Source organism: Heloderma suspectum, chromosome 2 (assembly GCF_057233095.1).
Source record: "Heloderma suspectum isolate Gila_16-S chromosome 2, 16-S_ref, whole genome shotgun sequence".
Lineage (NCBI taxonomy): Eukaryota > Metazoa > Chordata > Lepidosauria > Squamata > Helodermatidae > Heloderma > Heloderma suspectum.
The window spans coordinates 241,927,271-241,951,190 of NC_139459.1; the positions used below are offsets into that span (position 1 = coordinate 241,927,271).

The following is a 23,920-nucleotide window of genomic DNA, read 5'->3' on the forward strand; positions in this document are numbered from 1 at the left end:
CCTTCAGAATCTGAACTGCTGTCCCACACCCTGCACTCAAAAACATCCCTAACAGGGATAGTAGATATTCAGCTCCAATTCTGCGGCATCAGTTACCCTGGCAGCTAGCATGAATTTTTAAAAAAATCTTTATTACCCTTCTTGAGCCAGTCATATAGGCTGCAAACCTACACATGTTTACTTGAAAGTAAATCCTACTGAGATGGGATGACTTACCTGTGGATAAATATGGATAGATGCAACCTAAACTCACTTCTTTTAAAATCAGTGGAGATGAGTCTAACTCAAAGACTTTGATTTTAATGTATGCATCATCCAATCAAGCAATGTAAAGCAAGAAGGTAAATATCCTTAGTAAGTAGAAAATGCAGCACAGAATTGTTTACCCAGCTCTTAAACTTACTGTAAATTGATATTTTATTATATGTGATGGTAGCGATGACACTGTCAAGGAAGAACACAGCTTGTACAAACCTGATTGTATATATTTGCTATCAGGATTTCCATCAGTTATATAGTTCCACAATATTTCACCTACTTCTGAGATATCTGTCATATCTGCCTTATGTGGATGTCCTGTTTGTTTCTGCTTTATTGCCGAGTAAAAAAAAAGCCCACCCTTTTAATGAGCTACTCTTTCTCTATAGCATCCAATGGTATTCTTAGGCTGAAATTCTAAACACACTTACTAGGGAGTAAGCCCCACTGAGTAAGTTGGTCTTCTGAGTAAAAATGCATAAGATTTCACTGTACATATCTTGGAGTCTGCAAGCTTGGCATACATTCCTAAACTATTTAAACCATCAAAACATGGCCACTGTAGCTAATGCAGTCAACTCATTTTTGTTTTGAGATATGTGATTCAGATCACAGAAAAAAACATTGAACACAATGGCTTTCTTTCTTATAAAAAACACAGGTAATCTGATGCTTGTTTACTCAGAAGTAAGACTCATTGAGTTCAATGGGACTTACTTCCTAGTAGATATGCTTAGAATTGCTTTTTAAGATGCAACTAACAATATCCAGACAGTTGCATTTACACTAGCATTTAGTAGATATATTTATTGAATGAACTTAAAAATAAAGTGTTTGCATTAATAATTTGAACTATATGTTTGTCTTTTTTAGATAAGCAATTTGTTCATGGTTTTTCCATTGCTTTCACTCTCTGTCTATAAAAGTGCTTTTCCTTCTTATGATCAGTCTTTTTTAGCCCCCCCCCCTCCCCCGCCCTGCCCCATCCCAATATGGCTTCATTATATTACTTTTGCTTTTTTATTTTTGGCTTGCTGGCAAAGGATGGTTCCATTTCAATAAGTGTCAATATCAGGGTAGGTTTGTAATTTTTAAAAATGTTACACTACTAGTCTTTTGTTTCATTTTGTTTAAAATGATTAAGCCCAAGCTCATGTTAAATTGCTTCACATTTGATGATCACCTCAGAGAAGCTGAGCCACCCCCTGCATTACATGTATGTTGATCTCCTGTATAGAAACTTGACAAGATAGATTTCAAATTTGTGGGTAAGTAGGTGAATGGTAACTACTGGAAATGACAACTCCTGCTGCTCTACATCTGTCACTGAAGAGAAAATGTTACCATTAGAAAACATAGACTGCTTTAATTAGATATTTGTGGAAGTATGTTGGTATTCTCCAAATATTAAGTTGCTCCGCAGCTTGTACGCAGAGCAGGGACTCTGATATGTTAATAATAAAGCTGTGTGTAACAGTTACACTATTTGGAATTTTCTTTTTCATCTGTCATCCAATGAAATGTTCACGTTGAGAGAGAACCAAGGGTTGTCGTACTGGTAGCTGGGACTACAGAAAGCCCCATCTAGTACATTTCGCATCATTGAAACAGGATTAATAAAATGTTTTCATTTATTTTTCATTAATTTTTCTTACAGCCCTTTAAAAAAAAAATCAGTACAAAAAGACCCAATGGAGAGATCCAGTCTCATTTGGATTCCTTGTAGTCGTTCTCATTGGAATGTCTCCAGCATTCACAGCTTCAGGGCCAGGGAAGAAAGTAATGGAATCATCAGGGGTGACATTTCAGATATAGTGTTAAATCTAGTGTTGTACTGGTGTGATGGTCTTTCTTCCTCTCGTCTCTGCTGTGCTGCAGCCTTCTGCATCATGCAAAAATCTGCTCCAGAGGGTTTCCAGCTCCCTGAGGAAGATATTAAGTTGCGGGGGGAGCTGCAGTAAGGAGGGGGAATTGTCCGCTGACAGATCATTGGATACAATCCATAAGAACAACCCTGCTGGATCAGACCAAATCCTATCTAGTCCAGCATTTAGTTTGCACAGTAGTCCACCAGATGCCCATGGAAAGGCCACATGCGGAACATGAAGGCAATAGGTGTTCAAATGGTCATACTGTCTTTAATACTGGAAGTAATATTAAACTTAAAGTGACGGACTGGGAGCCGGGAGATCCGGGTTCTAGTCCCCACTTGGCCATGGAAGCTCACTGGGTGACTTTGGGCCAGTCACAGACTCTCAGCCCAACCTACCTCACAGGGTTGTTGTTGTGAGGATACAACGGTGAGGAGGAGGATAATGTAAGCCGCCTTGAGTTCCTTGCGAGAGGGAGAAAGGCGGGGTATAAATGCAATAAATAAATAAATAAATAAATAAAATAATATATAAAAAGGTAAAGGTGTCCCCAACCAGTCGTGTCCGACTCTAGGGTGTGGTGCTCATCTCCATTTCTAAGCCGAAGAGCCAGCGCTGTCCGAAGACACTTCCGTGGTCATGTGGTCGGCATGACTGAACACTGAGGTGCACGGAACGCTGTTTCCTTTCCCGCTGAAGCGGTACCTATTTATCTACTTGCAATTTCTTGCTTTCGAACTGCTAGGTTGGCAGAAGCTGGGACTGAAGATGGGAGCTCACTCCATCACACAGCACTCAGGTCTCGAACTGCTGTCCTGCCGACCTTCCGGTCTTCAGTTCAGCGTCTTAACCACTAAGTGTTCCTTTATTTGTCTACCCCCTTTTTTAAAGCTAAGTTGGAGGCCATTACTAAATCTTGTGGTAGTAAATTCCACAGGTTAACTATGTGCTCTGTGAAGATGTTCTTTCTTTTATCTGACCTGAATCTCCTACCATTCAGCTTCATTGGATGACCCTGGGTTCTGGTATTTTTTAGAGAGGGAGAAAAAACTCTCCCTATCCACTTTTTTCTCGCCCTGTATACTTTATACTCTTGTGTCACATGCCCCCTTACTCAGCCTTGTTCTAAGCTTAAAAGCCCCAAACCTTTCCACATAGCGAAGTTGCTCCAGCCTCTTGATCCTTTTGGTTGCCCTTTTTTTTTGCATCTTTTCCAACTCTACAATATACTTTTTTAGTTGTGGTGACCAGAACTGTATTTATTTTATTTTATATTTATTTAATAAATTTATATGCTGTTTACCATATTTGAAAATATATCTCTAAACTGTACTCGGTATTCCAAATGTGATTGCACCATAGATTTGGATAAAGGTATTATGGTATAAACAGTTTTATTTTTTTATTTCTTTCCTGATGATCTCAAATATGAAATTTGGCCTTTTCCAGCAGCCGCACAGTGGGTCAACTTTTCATCGAGCTATCCACCACAACTCCAAGATTCCTTTCATGGTCAGTCACTGCCAGTTCAGACCCCATCCACATATATGTTAAGTTAGGATTTTTTTGTCCCAATGTGCATCACTTTACTTGTTTACATTGAACCACATTTGCTATTGTAATGCCCATTCTCCCACTTTGGAGTGATCAGTCCCTTTTTGTTTTAACCACCCTAATTAATTTGGTGTCATTAGACACTTGGCCATCTCATTGCTCATTCCTAACTCCAGATCACTTATGAACAAGTTAAAAATCACCAGTCTCAGATGGATCCCCTTTGGACCCATTGATTTGTTTGTTTTCATCTTGTCAATAACATCTAGAACAGGGGTGGGGAACCTTGGACCCATGGGCCCCATCCAGCCCAACATCTTCTTCCCCTGGCTCTGCCCTCCTGTCATGGAAGGAAAAGCCCTTATTTATTCATTCATTCATTTCATTTCATTTCTATACCACCCAATAGCCAAAGCTCTCTGGGCAGTTCACAAAAATTAAAACCAAAAAGTACACAGTAAAACAATACTAAAATATAAAAGCATTAAAACCACAATGTAACAATACAGCCAGAATAAAACCAGGATAAACCTAGCAGTAATGAAGATATTTAAAATACAGATTTAAAACAGCAAAGCTAAAAAACTAGAAAGCTAAAATACTAAAATGCCTGGGAGAATAAAAAGGTCTTCACCTGGCTCCAGAAGGAATACAATGTAGGTGCCAGGTGAACCTCACTAGGGAGCTCATTCCACAGCCGGGGTGCCACAGCAGAAAAGGCCCTCTTCGTAGTAGCCACCCACCTCACTTCCTTTGGCAGGGGATCACGGAGGAGAATAAGATGATCTTAAGGTCCAGGCAGGCACATGTGGGAGGAGGCAATCCTTAACCTTGCCCCAAGCTGTTAAGGGCTTTGAATGTTAATACCAGCACTTTGAATCGGGCCCAGAAATGGACTGGCAGCCAGTGCAGCTGGAAAAGTACCGTCATAATATGAGCTCATTGGCCAGTCCCTGTTAACCATCTTGCTGCCCTATTTTGGACCAGCTGAAGTTTCCAGACCGTTTTCAAAGACAGCCCCATGTATAATGCATTGCAGTAATCCAGACGAGAGGTTATCAGAGCATGGATAACTGTAGCTAGGCTATCTCTGTCCAGATAAGGGCACAGTTGGTATACCAGCCTTAGGGATGTACAAAAGTCACTTACCTTTTCGAAGGGTGACATTCGCGCTCCGTCCCTCCCCCCGAAATTCTGGCCGGGGGGGAGGCCTTCCATCTCTCCCTTCCAAAATTCTGGCCTGTCTCTCCCCCCCGAATCCTGGCCGGCCGGCTCCGCAAATGGCGGTGGTGCATCCCTGCTAGGTATGTACGAAAGTCACTTACCTTTTCGCAGCTTGGCTTCGCAGTGGGGGGGAGGCGCCGCCATTTGCATTCCTTATTTTGGCACGTCTTAGTCTACGTAAACATTTACATTCCCCTATTGCGTTCCCCTATTTGTGTTCCCCTTATTTTTGCCGTCTTAGTCTATGTAAATGTTTACATAGACTAAGACAGCGAAAATAAGGGGAATGCAAATAGCGTATCGTCTACGCTATTTGCATTCCCCTTATTTTCACCGTCTTAGTCTACGTAAATGGTTAGGTAGACTAAGACGTGCCAAAATAAGGAACGCAAATGGCCGCGCCCATGGGCGCGGCCATTTGCGTACGCGCGGGTTTTTTTTCTTTTAAGTCAGCCGTGATAGGCTACGTAAACATTTACGTAGACTATCACGGTTTCTTAAAAAAATCTAGCCGTGATAGCCTACGTAAATCTTTACGTAGCCTATCACGTTTTTTTGTTTTGTTTTGTTTTTAACTGGAAATGGCGGCGGCCGGTCAGAAGACCGGCCGCCGCCGCACCACCACCGGAGCCGCCGCCGCCTGGAAGATTCGCCAAAGGTAAGTCCCGTCCCAGGGGGGAGGCGGGGGGGGGCAGACCGTTTCGCCACCGATTTCGGGGAGCTGAATGCGCTGTCATTCGGCCTCCCCGAGATTTGTGGCAAAATTCTCTGACATCCCTAACCATCCTAAGCTGATAAAAAGTGCTCCGTGCCACTGAGTTCACCTGTGCCTCAAGTGACAGTTCTGGGTCCAAGAGCACCCCAAACTACAAACCCGATCCTTTAGGGGGAGTGCAACCTCCTCCAGAACAGGTTGAATATCACCTAGCCGGGCAGACGAACCACCCACGGACAGCACCTCCGTCTTGTCTGGATTCAGTTTATTCGCCCTCATCCAGTCCATTACTGTGCCCAGGCACTGATTCAGAACAGCCACTGCCTCACCTGAGTTTGATAAAAAAGAGAGGTAGAGCTGGGTTTCATCTGCATATTGATGGCACCTCAGCCCACCCTTCCAGGTAACCTCCCACAGTAGTTTTATGTAGATGTTAAACAGCATGGGGAATAAAACAGAGCCCTGTGGAACCCCATGGCACAATTGCCAAGGCACAGAGCAATAATCCCCCAGCACCACCTTCTGGAATCGGCCATCCAAGTAGGAGCGGAACCACTGTAGTGCAGTGCCTCCAACTCTCAACCCAGACAACCTATCCAGAAGGATACCATAGTCTATGGTATCAAAAGCTGCTGAGAGATCCAGGAGAACCAACAGGGTCTCACTCCCCCTGTCCCCCTCCCAGCAAAGGTCATCCCACAGGGCGACCAAGGCAGTTTCCATTCCAAAAGCAGGTCTGAAAGCCCGATTGAAATGGACCTAGATAATCTGTTTCCTTCAAGAGTGTCTGGAGCTGTCCTGCAACCATCTGCTCAAGCACCTCATTTCAGGTCACCAGAGCAAAGCAAAGGAGTGAGTCCTGAGACTCAGTTGCTTATATACGTAGATAAATAGGTTTTCTTAACATGTAGTGTAAGTCTTATTTTCAGTAGCCTTAAAGCATAGGATGGTCATTACTTCTTCAATCCAAAAGGAACAAAATCATTCTCACCTTTAAAACTATCACTCCAGTATTCCTTCTCAAGTTGGTCTCTAGTTCTTTTCATTTTTATCACAGGTCTGGCATTCTAATCCATAGAATGTTCGAAGGATGAACATTTTCCCACACAAAAATATATGAGGATGACATTTGTACAAGTGGTCCATGGTCCAGTTGAGGTTCTCAGATATATGTGAACACATATAATTGACACTTTCTACATTTGCTGTAGAAAACACCTGTGTAACACAGGTGTATATGCAACAGACACATTTGCCATGTGAAGTCTGTAGCAATTCTAAATGATGAATGTGTATAACCCCCTTTCCCCTCCAGAAAGTAACTTTTTGCACTGATATGGAACTCAGTTAATGGAAGAGAACATTACATGTCTTTAAATGCCCAGATCAACCTCTTCGGGCTGTTACATAATTTGGTGGGAACTTGCTCAGGATAGCTTCCTTGGCTGAAGCAAGGTTGGTATCCACAAGAGCTCAGCACCTTGAAACCTGCACTGTGGATTCCCTTGTGGCCTTTCGGAAGCAAGTGGATCTTTTGCTTTACCTTGCTCTGTTATGTATATTTGGGCCTTTAAGTGTATTTAAATGATTTTTAAATAATTTTGTATGGAGTTTTTATTGTTAGTTGCCTTGGGAACTCAGAATAGAAATGTATAACCCAAACTGTCAGGTGTACGAAAAATCACACTGTGCTGAAATCATCTCTGTTGATCATACTCATCTGGCCTATTTAAATGAACCATAGAGTTGAAAGGGTCCTGGTCTAGTCCAACTGCTTGCCATTGTAGGAAATCTGCTACTTGCAGCATCCCTGATAGGTAGCTATCCAGCCTCTGCTTAAAAACAACTTACTGGCATCTAGGGCTTCCTCACTGAGCTGACTGCAGAAAGGCCTTGATTTCCATATGCAAGGGATATAAAAGAAGAAGGTTCAGAGGAGAGAGATAGCAAACAGCTGGGAGACTGAAAAGTTGTCATTTGGAGACACATATTCTGTCAGGATGCTGAGATGAATGTAGGAAAAGGCAGCAGGGAAAGAGGGCTGCAAGAACGAAAAGATGGAAATTAGACCAAAGGTGTAGGTGGGCACCAGGATGCGAAAAGAATTATATGCCACAACATGTTGTTTGCAGCACTCATCCATATTGCCAGCATGTCACAGCTGGACATCACGTGGTAATGAGCCTATGAGTGAAACCAGATTTCTGAGTATATATTCTATTCATCTCGGGACCACTTTGGCTTCTGCATCTTTTCAATTAGACACATTTAAAAGTAGCTATCCTGTCTGGAAATAGTGCTTTTAAAATATGAAAGAGATGCATTAGTGAGTAACTTAAGGGAAGTTCTGTGTGTGTTGCCTATGTATAGGTTTAGACTGCAGAAAGTGCACATTTCAGACCCAGTGAGAGACAGAAGGAAACAGAGAGAGGTAAAATGGGAAGCAAGCAAAGTCTGAAGAAAGTTCACAGAAGCGAGTGCCAAATCAGGTTCCCTGGTCTGTGTGTGTGTGCTATTTTGGACCAACGCAGGGAGTGTAGGGGGGAAAGACAAGATGGGTGGGTGGTGGTGTAGCCTGCATTGAATGTTGGCCTGCCTATTAGCCATGCCACACTCCACATAGCTCCCCCAGTGCTGGCTGGATTATTGTAGGCTAGCTGGGAGGTGGCGGTGGACGGGGGCTGAGAGCAGACCTGATAGTGAATATCTTCACTCTGGTCCACTTATGCTGGGGCCCAGCCTAGCTGCTGCCCAGTATTTGCCAAGCTTTGTACTTCCAAGAAGTAGAAGTGAAGAAGATAATGAGGATCCTTGTCACCTCACCCATACAATAAAATAAAAGAGCTTTAATAATTGGTGAGGCATCTATGTTTCACTAGATTTGACCTCTAATGGTGGCACACAGGCCATATCTGGATGTTTTGTGGAGGGAGAGGACTGAGATGCAAAGTCAGTTCAGTATGCAGTTGGGAGGGGGGCATGGTTACTGGTTCTCTTCACTAGAGGACTTTATCAGACAGTGGGGCATCTCTCATTAGCACGGGCCTGGTTATGGCCATACCTTTGTGCAACATGGAAGTAATGTCTGGGTATACTTACGCCTGCCATTGTTTTGCAGCTGTACCATACCCTCATCCCATGGGGATCATGTGACAAGCTCTTCTAGTTGATAGGAGGTCACATGTTCCCCATGAGATTGAGGGTATGGCGCAGCTAGAAAACAATGGCAAGCAGAAGAAGACACAGGTAGGTCTCAGCGCTCACACACGCTACTTCCACAGTAGTGCACAGGGGACCTCTGGCAGTTTTCAAGGCTAAGTTATTGATCAACTTGATAGGGGATTAAAAATATATACGCTTAATATCCCCCTCCCCAACATGTTGGTTCACATGAGTCACCTCTCAAGATATTGAGGAAGGTGCTTGTCCAGATGCAGGTTTTGTGGGGGCTTATATCTTTATGCATGTGTATATATTTATAGTTATGGTCATTTAAAACACACACACATGCAAACAAGCAAACAAGCAGAGAGAATATGTGGTAGCACGTTGTAGAGGTGCATCTGTCCTTTTGCAGCATCATGTCCAACAGTTTTTCTATGTCATTTAAAATAAGGATAAAACATACTCGGCACAGCACAGCACCTGCTCATTCATATTAAATAATATGGGGGTAAATGCAACAAAATTCATTTCATCCTTTTTGGAACTATTACCTGGTGCAGTTGTGCTTTGCATTCTGTCAGCCTAGGGTTCCTGCTAGCCTTGGCTTCCCCAATCTGTACATTAACCTCATGATTCCATCTCTCTTAATTGTCCTTTCATATCTAACATGTGGCAAGAATGATGGTGTCTGTGTCTGTTGCTTGATTGCCCGATCTTCATTTCTCATACAGATACATCTCTTAACACTAGCAAAAGTTCATTTTCACCAGTACAAAAATCTTATCTTCAGTGGATACTATGTTATCACTTCCCATCACCTATGTTTCATTGTAGTTGCAGACCATATAGTTATTCTTCTTGAATAAAAATTAGAGTGCACAGTTATGGTATGATTGTATATCAGTCTTGGTCACTGGAAGTAAAGCAGCCTCTTTAATTTGTGCAATACTTAAGAAAAATAAAAGCTTTCACTGTGATGCTTGAGCTGTCATCACCTCTAAAAGTGACAGAAAATGCTAACCACTCTACTAAATTTTGGCTTAAGCAAAGCAAACAGAGATGGGTAGGCATTGAAAAGAATGTAAATATTCACCATGTAAGTAATACTGTTCTACTCGGCGTAACTGCTACTCTCTTCTGTTGGTTTACAGCTGTAGTTAACAGCCCCACACTTTTGTAAATTTGTCTTCATTCTCCCTTTTCATTCACACCACTCACTCATGGGCAGCCTGCACTGGCAAGTCTTGTACCCAGTGATCCACCTGCTGTCATTCTAAAATACTTTTTTTTTCAGAGCAGCTTAAGTGCTTATTGATTGGGAACTTTTATAACTCTCAAAATGGAGGCATCCTCATATCTCTACAGGTATTTAAAATGAATGAATTAATCATAAGCTTAAAAGTCTCTGGTGATCTTCGTTAACTTCTCTGGGTTTAATTAAAACATCTGTGCACTTTTAATTTATCGATTCATCCAACTCATATGTCATGTTTTTAACACACCCCAGCATGCTCTGCATCATTTTTAACCCGATTTCCACTTAACTAAAGCAATTAAATTCACCCCGGATTAATTAAAGCGTCCATACTTTAGTGCTTAAGTCAGCGTGTGCTGCTTTCCCCACATGGTTTCTGAATGTCAGGGATTTGACACACCTGATGAGTTTTTTGTCCTTCTGTGATTCTCTTTCTTGCCTGCTAATGTGTAGTTTGATAGCACTAGAATAGGAAGAGCTTACATTTGTGTCAGGGTTCTTATTAGAATGGTCAGACATTTGGGTCTCTATTTCTCTAGCAGTTCCCTAAATTGAGAGTGTTCAGTGTAAAGTAATATATGGCTTACACAGTTTCTCTTATTTATACCGCAAATGGAAAACTGGTGGCCAAAAGTTTATTGTATGTCCTGTCCATATTATTAGAGATGTACGAAAGTTCCGCCACGGATCTCGGGGAGGCCGAATGCCAGCACATTCGGCCCCCTGAAATTGGTGGCGGAACAGCCTGCCACCCCCCCGGAACGGGACTTACCTTGGGCGGATCTTCCTGGCGGCGGCGGCAGCTCCAGCGGCGGTGCGGCGGCTGCAGCGGCCGGTCTTCCGACCCGCCGCCGCCATTTCCAGGTTAAAAAATAAAAATAAACGTGATAGGCTACGTAAAGATTTACGTAGGCTATCACGGCTAGATTTTAAAAAAACACCGTGATAGGCTACGTAAATGTTTACGTAGCCTATCACGGCTGACTTAAAAAGAAAACCAAAAAAAACGCGCGTACACAAATGGCGGCGGCCATGGCCGCCGCCATTTGCGTTCCTTATTTTGGCACGTCTTAGTCCACGTAAACATTTACGTAGACTAAGACGGCGAAAATAAGGGGAACGCAAATAGCGTAGACGCTACACTATTTGCGTTCCCCTTATTTTCACCGTCTTAGTCTATGTAAATGTTTACGTAGACTAAGACATGCCAAAATAAGGAATGCAAATGGCGGCGGCCATTTGCGTATGCGCGTGTTGTTGTTTTTTTAAAATCAGCTGTGATAGGCTACGTAAACATTTACGTAGCTTATCACGACTGACTGCAGGGACGCAAACGGTGGCGGCTACGGCCGCCACCATTTACGTCCCTGCTAGCCAGCAGCCGGATGTCTGGCCGCTGGCGGAGCCAGCCGGTGGCTCCACAGAATCGCTGCGGAGCACAGCCGGCAGGCCAGGATTCCGGGGGGGGAGGAACGGCGCGCCTCCCCCCCCCCGGCAAGGATTCCGGGGAGATGGACGGAACGCCTCCCCCCCCCCACCATCAGCATAATCCCCGAAAGGTAAGTGATTTTCGTACATCCCTACCTATTATGCCTGAGTGAATGCAGTCTGTTCTAGAAATGGGTATGCAGACGGTTCTAGCTGGAGTTGCATGCCCCCTGAAAGAACAGCTACATAGCTTCAGGATACTCTTTGACTCAGGTGTCCTTAGTGGCTCAGGGTACCTCTAACAGCTTTACACGTGAGGCTGGTACGGCCAGATGGAATCATTACAATGATTCTGAAGGAGTTGCAGTGGTTGCCTATTCGCTTCTGAACCCAATTCCAGTTGAGGTGCTTACCTTTAAATCACTAAATGGCTTGGGACCTGTATACTTCAAGGAGCACCACTCCCTCTACTAACCTGCCTGTGCCTTAAGAACTGCAGGGGAGGGTTTTTTCCCATATATCCCTGTTAGGAGAAGTGAGTTATACAATCACAAGGGAGAGAGCTTTTTCTGTGGTGATGCCAAATGGAGGAATATCCTCCCCACAGAAGTTGTGCCAACTTTGCAAGAGAGCCTCGGCTATTGGGTGCTATAGAAATGTAATAAATAAATAAAACTTTTTGGTGCTGTGTCAAAACTGTGTTTGCCCAGGCATTTTAATTTAGTATTGCCTATCAGCCTGTTCTAGTTTTGCTGTTTCTCAGTGGTTATCACAACTATGTTGTTTATTGTTTTATTATTTATCTTACTTTGTGCAACTAGTTTTGCGACAATTGGTTGTTTTATTTTCTATGGCTAATTGATCATGACTTTGTACATTGCCCTGGTATGTGTACGGATGAAGGGTGGTTTAGAAATATTTAAATAAATAAATACTCCGTACCTGGGAATTCCTTATTGTTAAGTAGTGCCAACCTTATTTATGGTGGACCAGAGGGTCCATTTGTGTGACAAATGTCATCAGTGGCATCTAAGGCCACTGAACAATATAACAGGATAAGGACCAGTGTGGTGTAGTGGCAAGAGTGTTGGACTAGGAGCTGGGAGATCTGGGTTCTAGTCCCCACTCGGCCATGAAAAGCTCACTGGGTGACTTTGGGCCAGTCACAGACTCTCAGCCCAACCCACCTCACAGGGTTGTTGTTGTGAGGATAAAATGGAGAGGAGGAGGAGGATAATGTAAGCCGCCTTGGGTTCCTTGCGAGAGGAAGAAAGGCGGGGTATAAATGCAATAAATAGATAGATAGATAGATAGATAGATAGATAGATAGAGGACCTCTAACAGATCTCTGTCCCTGTCCAAAGACAAAAGCATAGTTTGAAGCCCAGTTCATCTACTAAATGCAGTTACTGCTAAAAAAAATTATTTCCCTGAGATAACATCACGCTAAAATGGTATTTTTTTTTACATTTGTCTTTTTATTATTCTTTAAAGTAAAAGAAGAGCAAACTATGCTTTCTATCATATTTAAAAATTCTGAAAAGAATATTTAAACCAGCATTACTGAGAAACAATTGTAAACATTCTATATAGATGTTAGGTTTTTTTCCCCCACAGTGCCACATGCTGATACTATCTTTTGCCTCCTATCTCCTCTCACTAATGCAGCACAATTTGATCTTCCAATGGTAAAATACTTTTTATTTATTATTAAATTTGTAATTATTTATTAACTTTATTAATCGCCCATCTGGCTGGTCACCCAGCCACTCTGCTCATACCACAATGCTGCTCATACCGGTTACCCAGAACTACTTCGCACATTAGTTCTGCATTTCCGTTGGCTACAGGCACCATTGTAGAAATAAAGGGTGCAATCCTATGCCTGTTTAGACAGAAAAAGGTCCTACAATTCCCAGCATGCTGGGAATTGTAGGACTTTTTTCTGTCTAAACAGGCATAGGATTGTGCTGTACTCAAATCATCTGGGCCACCTATAAAACTGACACTATCATGGATTATGAGGATGGAACCTTCTCTCAGAGAAGACATTTTTGTAGCAGCAACCATGCCTTTTGGACAACATAACCTAGGCTTCAACTAGATGAAAAGTACAGTAGCATGATCTAGGAAACTAGATGGTGACTAGATTCACAAAATATGACAACCCACCATGGGCAGCCAGCAATGGTGGGTTGTCATGTAATCTGAACTGGTGCATTTTCCACAGGGTGGCTTAATTTTTGTGAGCAAGCCACCTCAAGAACCCATGGCTTGTTGTAGGGTTGTTCATACCCATGGTGTGTTGTCATGTTGTCCAAACCCGGGAAAGCGATTTTATTGTGGGTTGCCAGGATTAGCTTCAGAGCCACTTGGCAAGAGGGGGGAGGGAAGTGCTGCTCCTTACGATCTCGCCAGTGCCGCCTCCAGCCTCCCTCACCAGTGACTGCCCCTCTACTGATGCCAAAATGGCACTTTGGAGGGGCTGTCACTTGTTTTCTACTTTTTTCCAGTGCTCTAGGTGTACGCAAAAGTTTTCATTATTTTTTTTTTAAATCCCATCCTTTCGCAAGTGCGAAGGAGTGCAGTTTCACCTGTCCAATACATGTAGTCTTGCCTTTTCAGTGTTCTTGTATGTTGCAGCTGTCAATGCGAGTGCTGAAGTGGAGTAAGTTGCATACAAGGAAATCAATCGACAATGCGAGATTGTGGATAGGCTAATCTGTGCACAGTTGACATATACTAAGGGACAGGAGGAACCCATTTGCACAGTCTAGAGGTCCCAAAAAAGGCAAGTGCAGTGAGTGCACCAAAGGGAGGGGGCAATATCTCTCACTTGGCAATGTAATCCTCTTAAGTGTTGAATTGACAGTTGTCCTCCTCCCATTCAACAGTTCCCCAAGTCTCCAGCAAGTCCAGAAAGGGGAGATACTAGCTCCCTCCATTTTTGTGGCTCCTTTAGGAGGCAGTAACTGCAGCAATAACTGCTCCATTTGACATGGCATAAACCAAAACATTGGCGGAACTGGGGAAAAATCATGGCAGAGCATTGGAACGTGGGGAATTCAGCGTGGCATCCCCAGCAGCTGTCAGTCGTTATTCTTTTATTCTCCCAGTATTTTAGCTTCCTAGTCTTTTAGCTCCGGTGTATTTTAAATCAGTATTTTAAATCTCTGCATTGCTGCTAGGTTTTATTCTGGTTGTACTGTTATATTGTGTTTTTAAGCTTTCATATTTTATATTGTTTTATGCTGCACTTTGTGGTTTAAATTTTTGGGAACCACCCAGAGAGCTTCAACTTTTGGGCGGTATAGAAATGAAATAAATATATAAATAAAATTGCTCCTGCGCACTTGCACAAGAGCAACAGTAAGATTTTTTTTTTAAGGACTACCAAATGGAGCAGTTACTGCTGTGGTTATTGCAGTAACTGCCCCAAAAAGGAGCTACAAAAAGTAGGGAAGCCAGTACCTCCCCTTTCTGGACTTGCTGGAGTCTCAGGGAAACGTTGAATGGGAGGAGGACACTGACAAGTTTCAATTCAACACTTAAAAGTGAGAGGATTATATTACCAGGTGGGAGATAGTGTGTGTGTGTGTGTGTGTGTGTGTCCGTCCCACCCCGGTGCACTTACTGTTGTCACATTTTTCCCTTTTGGGGGGCTTCTCAACTGCGCAAATGGGTTCCTCCTGTCCCTCAGTATTATTCCCCTCAGTCCTTGTCAACTGTCCTCAAATTAGCCTATCTGCAGTCTCATTTTGCCAATTTCCTTGCATGTTACCTACTCCACTTCAGTGCTTGTTGACAACTGCAACATACAAGGCAAGACTGCACATATCAGACAGGTGAACGTGCGCTCTTGCACACTTGCAAAAAAAATGTGAAAAATAATAATTACAGTTTATGAACAAGTTTGTGTACTCCAGAATCACCAAAAAAAAAAAATTAAAAGGTGGCAAACGAAAAGAGGTAGTGATTGGAACAGGGAGGGGGGCTGGGGTGAGGAGACAAGATGTCACAAAGGCACCTGGGATACATGCTGGAGCTGGCTGCAGTACTGAGGGGAAAGGAGAGGGAGAAGAAGCCACTGCAAGCTCAATCATCTGTTGGGTGTACCATGGATTGTTCAGTGAACAACCAACCCACTGTGGCTTATTCGCAGGGTGGCTTAGCGTGATGTGTGAACTCACCCAATGCCTCATTATCCCTGAAGCTACTGGATGACCACCCAGTCAAGAAGCTTCTCCACTTCTGAATTCAACATTGAGCTAAGCCTTGCCAAAGTAAATGCTTGCTGCTGCAGCAGCAGCTCTGCTTGAAGCTAAAGAAGTATGTTTGGTTTTGAAAGTTCACTGTCTGCAGGGAAACTATATTTGCTGGGGCAATGAAGGATGTGACTTTGTTTATGCTATACTTCCAAGAAAATAGGTGTGCAGTCTTAAGCTAGCCTGAGAATTTGGTGGCAAAATAAGAAAAACTGGGATTAGGAAACACTACCTGAAATGTATATTGAGCAACGAGTAACTAAGGAATCATTAGTGGTGGGGAACTGGCCTTGTGAGCAGTGAAACTGGGGGGAAATTGAGAGAAAAATTCTACTGTGGGGAAACGTGCTGAAGGAAAGAGATGGAGGCAAAAATTGAAATGTTTCTAAAAACAGATCTTGGATTTATTTTCAAGAAGTATATTTTAAAGATGGTGTTGGATTTCAGGGTTGGACAGCACATGTACTCTATAACACTTTTGCATAGAAAAACAAACAGTTCTAACAGATTAGGGTACCAGACATCTTCACTTGCTTATCATTTGGAGAAGAAAACAGATAGATGGCTTATTTGGGAAGCAGCTTTTTAAACAACCAAAGTTTATTTCTAGGTTAGAGAAAAACTGAATATGGAATAAGTTTGTGGGTTTCAACTTAGATCATAGTGATCCATCTCTCTCAGTAGGGAAAACATATACAATATTACAGCAGCAGCAGTTTAATTTCTGCTAAAAGAATGTTCTGGCTTGAGTTATTACAGATGAAGAATTAATTATCCTCTTGAGGAGGGATTCTCAGAGGGTCAGCTTGCAGAGCACTGTTAAGAAATTGATTGCACATCTGTCTACACTATCTTTCCCAGTGGTCTGTGGAGTAATGAACTTGCCTTAAATTGGCAGAGTTGTCATTTATTTCTGAAATAAGAACATAGGCAAGAATTTGCATCACACTGTCTAATAGCCCAGTTCTCTGAGCTTCAGCCTGCTCTCTCATGGATTCCTGTGCTGCGGTGGCAGCCTGGAGGACTCTTACTGGGACCTTATTTCAGAATTCGTGCCAACACTGGTGTAGTTGCCTCTTCTCTGCTATAGCAAATGGTGGTCCACATATTGCAGCCCCCTGTTTAGGCTGCTGCCTGCAAGAGCATCCACATGGCAGCTTTTGCAAATATGGCAGCACCTTCCACTCCACATCATATGGAGCTGTCTTCCCAGGAATTACTAGTTCCCCTCTATTCAGCACTGGTTAGGCCTCATCTGGAGTACTGTGTCCAGTTCTGGGCACCGCACTTTAAGAAGGATGCAGACAAACTGGAGAGGGTTCAGAGGAGGGCAACAAAGATGATCAGGGGACTGGAAACAAAGCTCTATGAGGAGAGACTGAAGGAACTGGGCATGTTTAGCCTTGAGAAGAGAAGACTGAGGGGAGATACGATAGCGCTCTTCAAGTATTTGAAAGGCTGTCACAGAGAGGAAGGCCAGGATCTCTTCTCGATCATCCCAGAGTACAGGACACGGAATAATGGGCTCAAGTTCCAGGAAGCCAAATTCCGGCTGAACATCAGGGGAAACTTCCTGACTGTTAGAGCGATACGACAATGGAACCCATTACCTAGGGAGGTAGTGGGCTCTCCCACACTGGAGGCATTCAAGATGAGGCTGGACAGCCATCTGTCAGGGATGCTTTGACTTAGCTTCCTGCACTGAGCAGGGAGTTGGACTCGACGGTCTTACAGGCCCCTTCCAACATTACTATTCTATGATTCTACTCTCAAGCCTCTACATGTTATTATTTGTGTACTTTCCTGTATGTATGTATTTCATAACATCAGTATTATCTTTCCATTTAATTTAAAATAAATATGAAATAAACTAAGTCACTGTCCATCAGTTTTCATTGTCTTAGAATCAGTTGAATACACATGGGTCTCAGATACTGTGGGCATAGGGGCTATGCAAGATCCCCTAAGGCATAACACAGCCCTGCTTGCCCTGCTCCATCAGAGAATGTACATAGGATTCAGTGCACCAGGCAGTCTGTGTTTGCATTCCTTGACTGAGCTGAGAGGAGAGGCATTGATGGGGATATGGGAGATGCACAGAAGCCTCCCATTCCTGCAGCAATACATAGACATACAAAGAAATAGCTGAAATAATATAATTTTCTATATTAATAATTAATTTAAGGTTTCTACAAATGTATGCAATGTATTATAAATATACCATCATATTCATATTATACACATAATAAATAGTCTATATACAGACTCACATGTCTATATGAATCTGAATGGACATTAAAAATATAAGGCAACCTTCCCCAACCTGTGCCCCCCAGGTGTTTTGGCCTACAACATTTGCCATGCTGGCTGGGGCTGATGGACATTGAAGTCAAAAACATTTAGAGGGCACCAGGTTGATGAAGGCTGATATAAGATATGATAATTATATTATAAGAGTTGTATCGTGTTTTATTATTTCCACTAAGGAAATGTGTTTGTTACAATGAACTGGTTCTCACATATACTAAATCATGGTTTAGCACAACCTTCTGCAACCTGGTGTCCTCCGGATGCTTTGGACTTCAGCTCCCGTCAGCTCCAGGCAGCATGGCCAATGGTCATGAATGCTGGGAGTTGTGGGCCAAAACATCTGGAGTGCACCAGGATGGGGATGGCGGGTTTAGCACTATGTAGACAAAGCTGAGCAAGCCCAAGGAAAGCACAGAACTCACACACCTCTCCCCTCTCCTCCTCCCATGCTGCCAAAGAAGGACCTCAGCAAATGCTAGTTTCACCTTGCATGAAAGTTGGCTTGTCCTTATGTATGAATCAGAGATTCCAGCTTAAAACAAACTCTGGTTAGTTAAACAATCCATGGTTTGACATTTCTTGTTTAGAAACTGACAAGTTGATTTTTAATCATGATCTTTGGTTCATACATAATGACAAACCAGCTTTCATGAAAACTGAAGCTACACTCTGCCAAAGACCTTCTCCCAGTCACATGGGAGGAGGGAGGGGAGAACACACGAGTCCAAGGCTTGGATCAGGATCGTTCCAGCTTGTCCAAGAAGCACTAAATGATGGGTTTAGTATTAATGAGTGAACCAGCTCACTGTTTATCTTTATATTATTATCTTAACCTAGATCCCACCCATCCATTCATTTTGGTGTTACTAACATATCAAATAATGTTCATCCTTAATACTGCTATAGCTATCTGTTATTATATCTGCAAAGATAACAGTGTTATTTTCAAAACCCACAATCATGTGTTGCTTGATATACTGATTTGTTGATGTAATGGATTCCACATAATAAATTGTGCAAGGTGTGAGAATGATCCTATTTATTGCAATTACACTGGTGAAATAAAATGTAATTCAGTCCCTTTTCACCAAAGTGAAAGTGGTTCAATAAATGTTATTACCTTTTTTGCACCTCTACAAATCTATAGCTTCTGAAAGGGAAATCAGAACAGCATGACTTGCATTTTCTATTCAATCACCATTTGAAGCCTGTTACTTACCAGTTGAGTCTTAGTACTTTAGTACACAGTTTGAATGTGGGCATATATACATGACATGCTGTTATCTTTCTTTCTCCCATTCAATTTTCCAGCTGCGTGCCCAGTTCTGTGCAGTGGCAATGGACAATACACCAAAGGATCCTGTTTGTGCTACAGTGGCTGGAAAGGGCCAGAGTGTGATGTACCCATCAGCCAGTGTATTGATCCTTCATGCGGGGGCCATGGTTCTTGCATGGAAGGAAACTGTGTCTGCTCTGTTGGCTACAAAGGCGAAAACTGTGAGGAAGGTAAATACTACAATACAAACTATATTTTTGCAGCTTGTATTGAGTAAAGGGGACGAGAGGACAAAAGGGAAACTCTATAATGGTGTGGTATATAACAACTATAATAGTACTGGACAAGAAGCTCAGGAATTCAGTACCTCCTGTGTTACTTGCTGGTGGAACTTTTATTTCTTTACTTCTATTCCACCATGTAATCAAGGTCCAGAAGAGTCCAGATCCATCTTGTCTTTCTTTGTCAGTATGGATTATATTTATTGAATGTTTTTAAAGTGAAAAATGCAGAACAAAACAAATAAAAAAGATGGTATACAAAATGGCATAATTGGAAACCCATAAAAGCAAACACTTCAGTCATAATTAATTCAGAAAAAGAGGAGCCAGATTTGAAAGACTACAGGTATCCATGTCACTTAGTGGCCCCATGTAGAGTAAATTATTCTTGTTACATGCAATCACGTTGAATTAAAGGAAAGTAGATGGTACACAAAAAGGAAGGCAATTTAATGAATTCTAAAAAGCACTTTGTATCGAACATTTAAGTAGCTACCGTTTTCTGCAGGTGTGGGGTGGAGGGGAGGGGCAATGAAGGGATAGAGAAAAGTTTTAACTAACTAAATTGAACATGACCAAATATGGCCAGAATTGAAGCATTTTAACGATTTTTGTATATGGTTAATTTTCATGCAGTGTGGCATGCCATGAATTGGAGAACCCTCTTTTAATATATATTTTTACAGAAGTACATTTTATTGTTCAGGAAAAGAAGGTGCCACATTTAAAAGCAGGCAATATGGCTCCTTACATGTAGATGCCATATAGATGCTATCAGCATCCAATCACTGTTTATTTTACTAGTGCTTATTAAATTCACATCTAAGGAATGCATCTTACAGTATTGACATCATGCTATTGTTGAACATACTCCTCCTCAGGGTGGGACATGTCAATTTCTACATGCATATCCAAAGTTTAGTGTCAGCACATTCCTGTAAGTCTAATACAAAGGTAAATGGGAAGTAAGCAGGATACTTGTCATTCCTCCTTGCAAGGAGTAGTAAGATGTCATTTCAAATAGCTTTCTTTCATATTTGCACAGCTATTGGATGTAAACTAGACACATACTAATTAATTTTATTTCCTCTTAAAGTCCTTTGCAAACATAATTCCCTTGTTAGTGTATTTTTCCTAATTGCTGAAGCAAACTGAGTCCTGCTGTGGCAGTATGTACACTAAACTTATCACTACTCAAATTTACCATTCTCTGTCCCCATCTTTCCACTTCCCATGCAAGGAAGGAAACAAGGTAAAGCTTGTTTTGGCGGAGGTGCTCCTGGTCAGTCAAAAGGCAAATGAGGAAGTAGGGATTCAACCTGTCTTGGATACCCCACTCCCCTTGAAATTACACTCACTATCTGGGTGTCCTCCTAGGCCAGATCTACCTGTCTCACCATATTGATATGATCCCATCATGGTGATGCTATATCCCCCTTGCTCATTTATACCTCATAGCACACAATGATATCTGTTGCGGTATTTTGGATGATACAGAGTAAAAAGCAGATAATAACGCTAGAAAAGTGGCATATGGAATGTGTAATGTGCCGCAACAGTTATCAGGGCACTTCAATACCGATAAAAAGCACTAGCGTAGATCTAGCCCTAGATTCATCTCTATATTTGGATGCCCAGGTTTTAATGGTGGCCAGGAGTGTGTTTGCACAGTTAAGGCTAGTGTGCCAACTGCACCTGATCCTTCAGATGTCAGATCTGGCCACAGAAACACAAGCATTAGTTACATTGTATTTGGACTACTGTAACATGGTCTGTGTGGGTCTGCCTTTGAAAACTGTTCAGAAATCTCATTTGGTCTACAAGGATGTAGCCAAACTATTGACTGGGGCTTAGAGGGAGGGGGAGGACACCAGCCCAAGGCTCCCTGGCTACAACAGCTTGACTGGCTACCAGTTTTCAGGCACAATTCAAAGTGCTGGTTATGATATATAAACCACTGCATGACTTGGGACCAGGCTACTCGGAAGACCGCATTCTCCCATATGAGCCTGCCTGGGTGTTAAGGTCCTCCGGAGAGGCCTCTCTCTCTTTCCACCATCGTGGCAACGCAGAGAGGGTCTTTTTGATGGCTGCTCCCTAGCTCTGGAATTCCCTGCAAAGGGAGGCAACGTTAGCTCCACCTTTGTTATCCTTCCACTGGCAGGCAGATACATTGTTATTAAAGAGGAGGATGTGCTTTTAATTGATTTGCTTTTAGGTTTTAATTATAATTTTGTTTTTTAGCTTGTGTTTTAGCTTGTGTTTTATTGTTGTTAGCCACCTTGAGCACTATTTGTAGTGGACCAGCATGATATAAATTTAATAAATAAATAATCTAAATGGGAAGTAAAGAAAAGCTTCCAAACTCCTCGGTGCAGCCATGCTGGGCGGCTGGGAATGGAGGAGTAAACAAGCCTGAGAACTTGCTGCAGCTTGTCCTCTGTTCAGCGTGTTGTCTGGATGTGGCTAGCATGTGTTAGAGTCAATCAAACTGAAATTAGCCTTTCCTGATAAATAGAGATGAAAAAACAAAATATACAGAAGGTACAAAATATACCATTAGCATGATTGATCATGCATGATCAGCAGTGTTGTGTCCCCCTTCCCCCATGCTGTTTTCCAGTCTAACACATGCACAGGTTTCAGACAGGAGTCTTTCCCACCCCTGCCATAAGATGCCAGGGATTGAACCTTGGACTTTCTACATGCAGAGCACATGCTCTGTCACTGGGCTGTGGCCTTTCCACATGATCAGTGGGCACCATAGGTACACAGAAGTACATACATTTGTGAATTTTTAAGAACCAATACTTTTAAAAATCTCAAAAATTGCTTCACAGGCATCTATGAACTTATACAATATTGATGGTGGTGGAGCCTACAGAGATACAGGTGGGGGTTGGAGACAGTTTTAAAGAAACCAAAAAGAAATTAGGCAGACTCAATCAAGTCAAATGGCCAATTCACACAATCAAACCATAGCTTATTCAATATAGCCACTGGCACACTTCACAGCCCACCATGGCTTATTTAAACAATCAAGGGTTGTTTAATCCTTGCATAACCCACAGTCCCTGGGTTTGGATGAAGAACTGGCTAACATGCATGCAGACAAGCCACAGTGGGCAGCAGTGATCATGCAAACCAGTGCTATGACTGAAAACAGTCTTGAGATATGGAATATTCATGTATCAGCTGAGAATAAGCCCCTGCCGAAAGAAAAATGGAGGGCAGAGGAAGAGAGGGAATTGACCTGCTCCACAGTGCTACCTCAAGACATTTTGTTGCCTGAAACAGAGCCTAAATGGCTCCCCCCGCCTCATCTCTGCTAGGGCTAACACTTTAAAAACTCTTGCTGCAACGTCTAGACACCAGTTCTTGCCTTCATCTATCCCCCTCCGCCGGTGCCACCTGAAGCAGGTTGCTTGTCTCACCTTGCTGCATGGCAAGGCAAGTCCTACAGGTCAAGTCCTGGACAGCTGGGGGATTTATAGAGGGGATTAGGCTTACAGGGATGCCTTTCCCATATCTGGAACTGTATCCCAACCCCCTGTCACTGGTAGATAGCTATAAAATATTCTCATTTGTACCATCTAACACTACATAGCACAGCATGGGGAGGCCTGGCCATATGGGGGCAAGAAGGTGTCTTTTATGCCTTCTCCACTTCTGAAAATCTCCCTGCCACTGAAGCCAAAACAGTTCTACAGTGCTCTTGTTACAAGCGAACTGGAGGTATAAACAAACACTCCTCTTAGGGAGTGGGAATGCACTGCAGCATTTTGTTTCAGGTCCACTTGGATACCGCTAACGTCTGACTCCTCTTTTATAAAAGTTTATGGAGTATAAATGGCTGTCAGATTATATTCTCCCATGGATGATGTATAGAGGAAGTACATAATCTAAAGATCACTGAAGTCAATAGTAATTAATGTGGCCTAAACCTTTAATACGAGTTGACTGTAGGGCATATTTTGGGGGGTGGGGGGCGGTATCCATCCTTTCCCCGCTTGTGATTATTATCATATCACCACTCCTCATGAAAATCTCCACAGCATTGGGTACAAATTCTAACTCTAGAATTCTAAATACCTTTATATTCCCTCAACCTCTTCCTTTAGGAAAACCAGAGAGCAAGTGTGTGAGGAAGGGATACAATCTACAGAGGTGTTTTTCTTCTACTGCTGAAAAGCCTCTTTTCTTTTACATACCTTTAAACTTGTCGCTGCCACCACTCTCCTCTTACCTAGGAGAGGACCTACAGTTTCTCTGTGTGTGTATGTGTATATAAATACTGTGACTAGTTTATTACATTCTT

General features: G+C 42.5%; 1 protein-coding gene across 1 annotated transcript in view; it reads left to right on the plus strand.

Moving 5' to 3' along the window:
* Window positions 1-23,920, plus strand: part of TENM2 (teneurin transmembrane protein 2) — a 1,208,485-nt gene that overhangs the window by 1,027,163 nt on the left and 157,402 nt on the right. Inside the window, exon 10 of the mRNA XM_084838625.1 lies at window positions 19,357-19,551. Coding sequence (XP_084694751.1) covers window positions 19,357-19,551 — 195 coding nt within the window. The remainder of the gene's footprint in view (window positions 1-19,356; window positions 19,552-23,920) is intronic.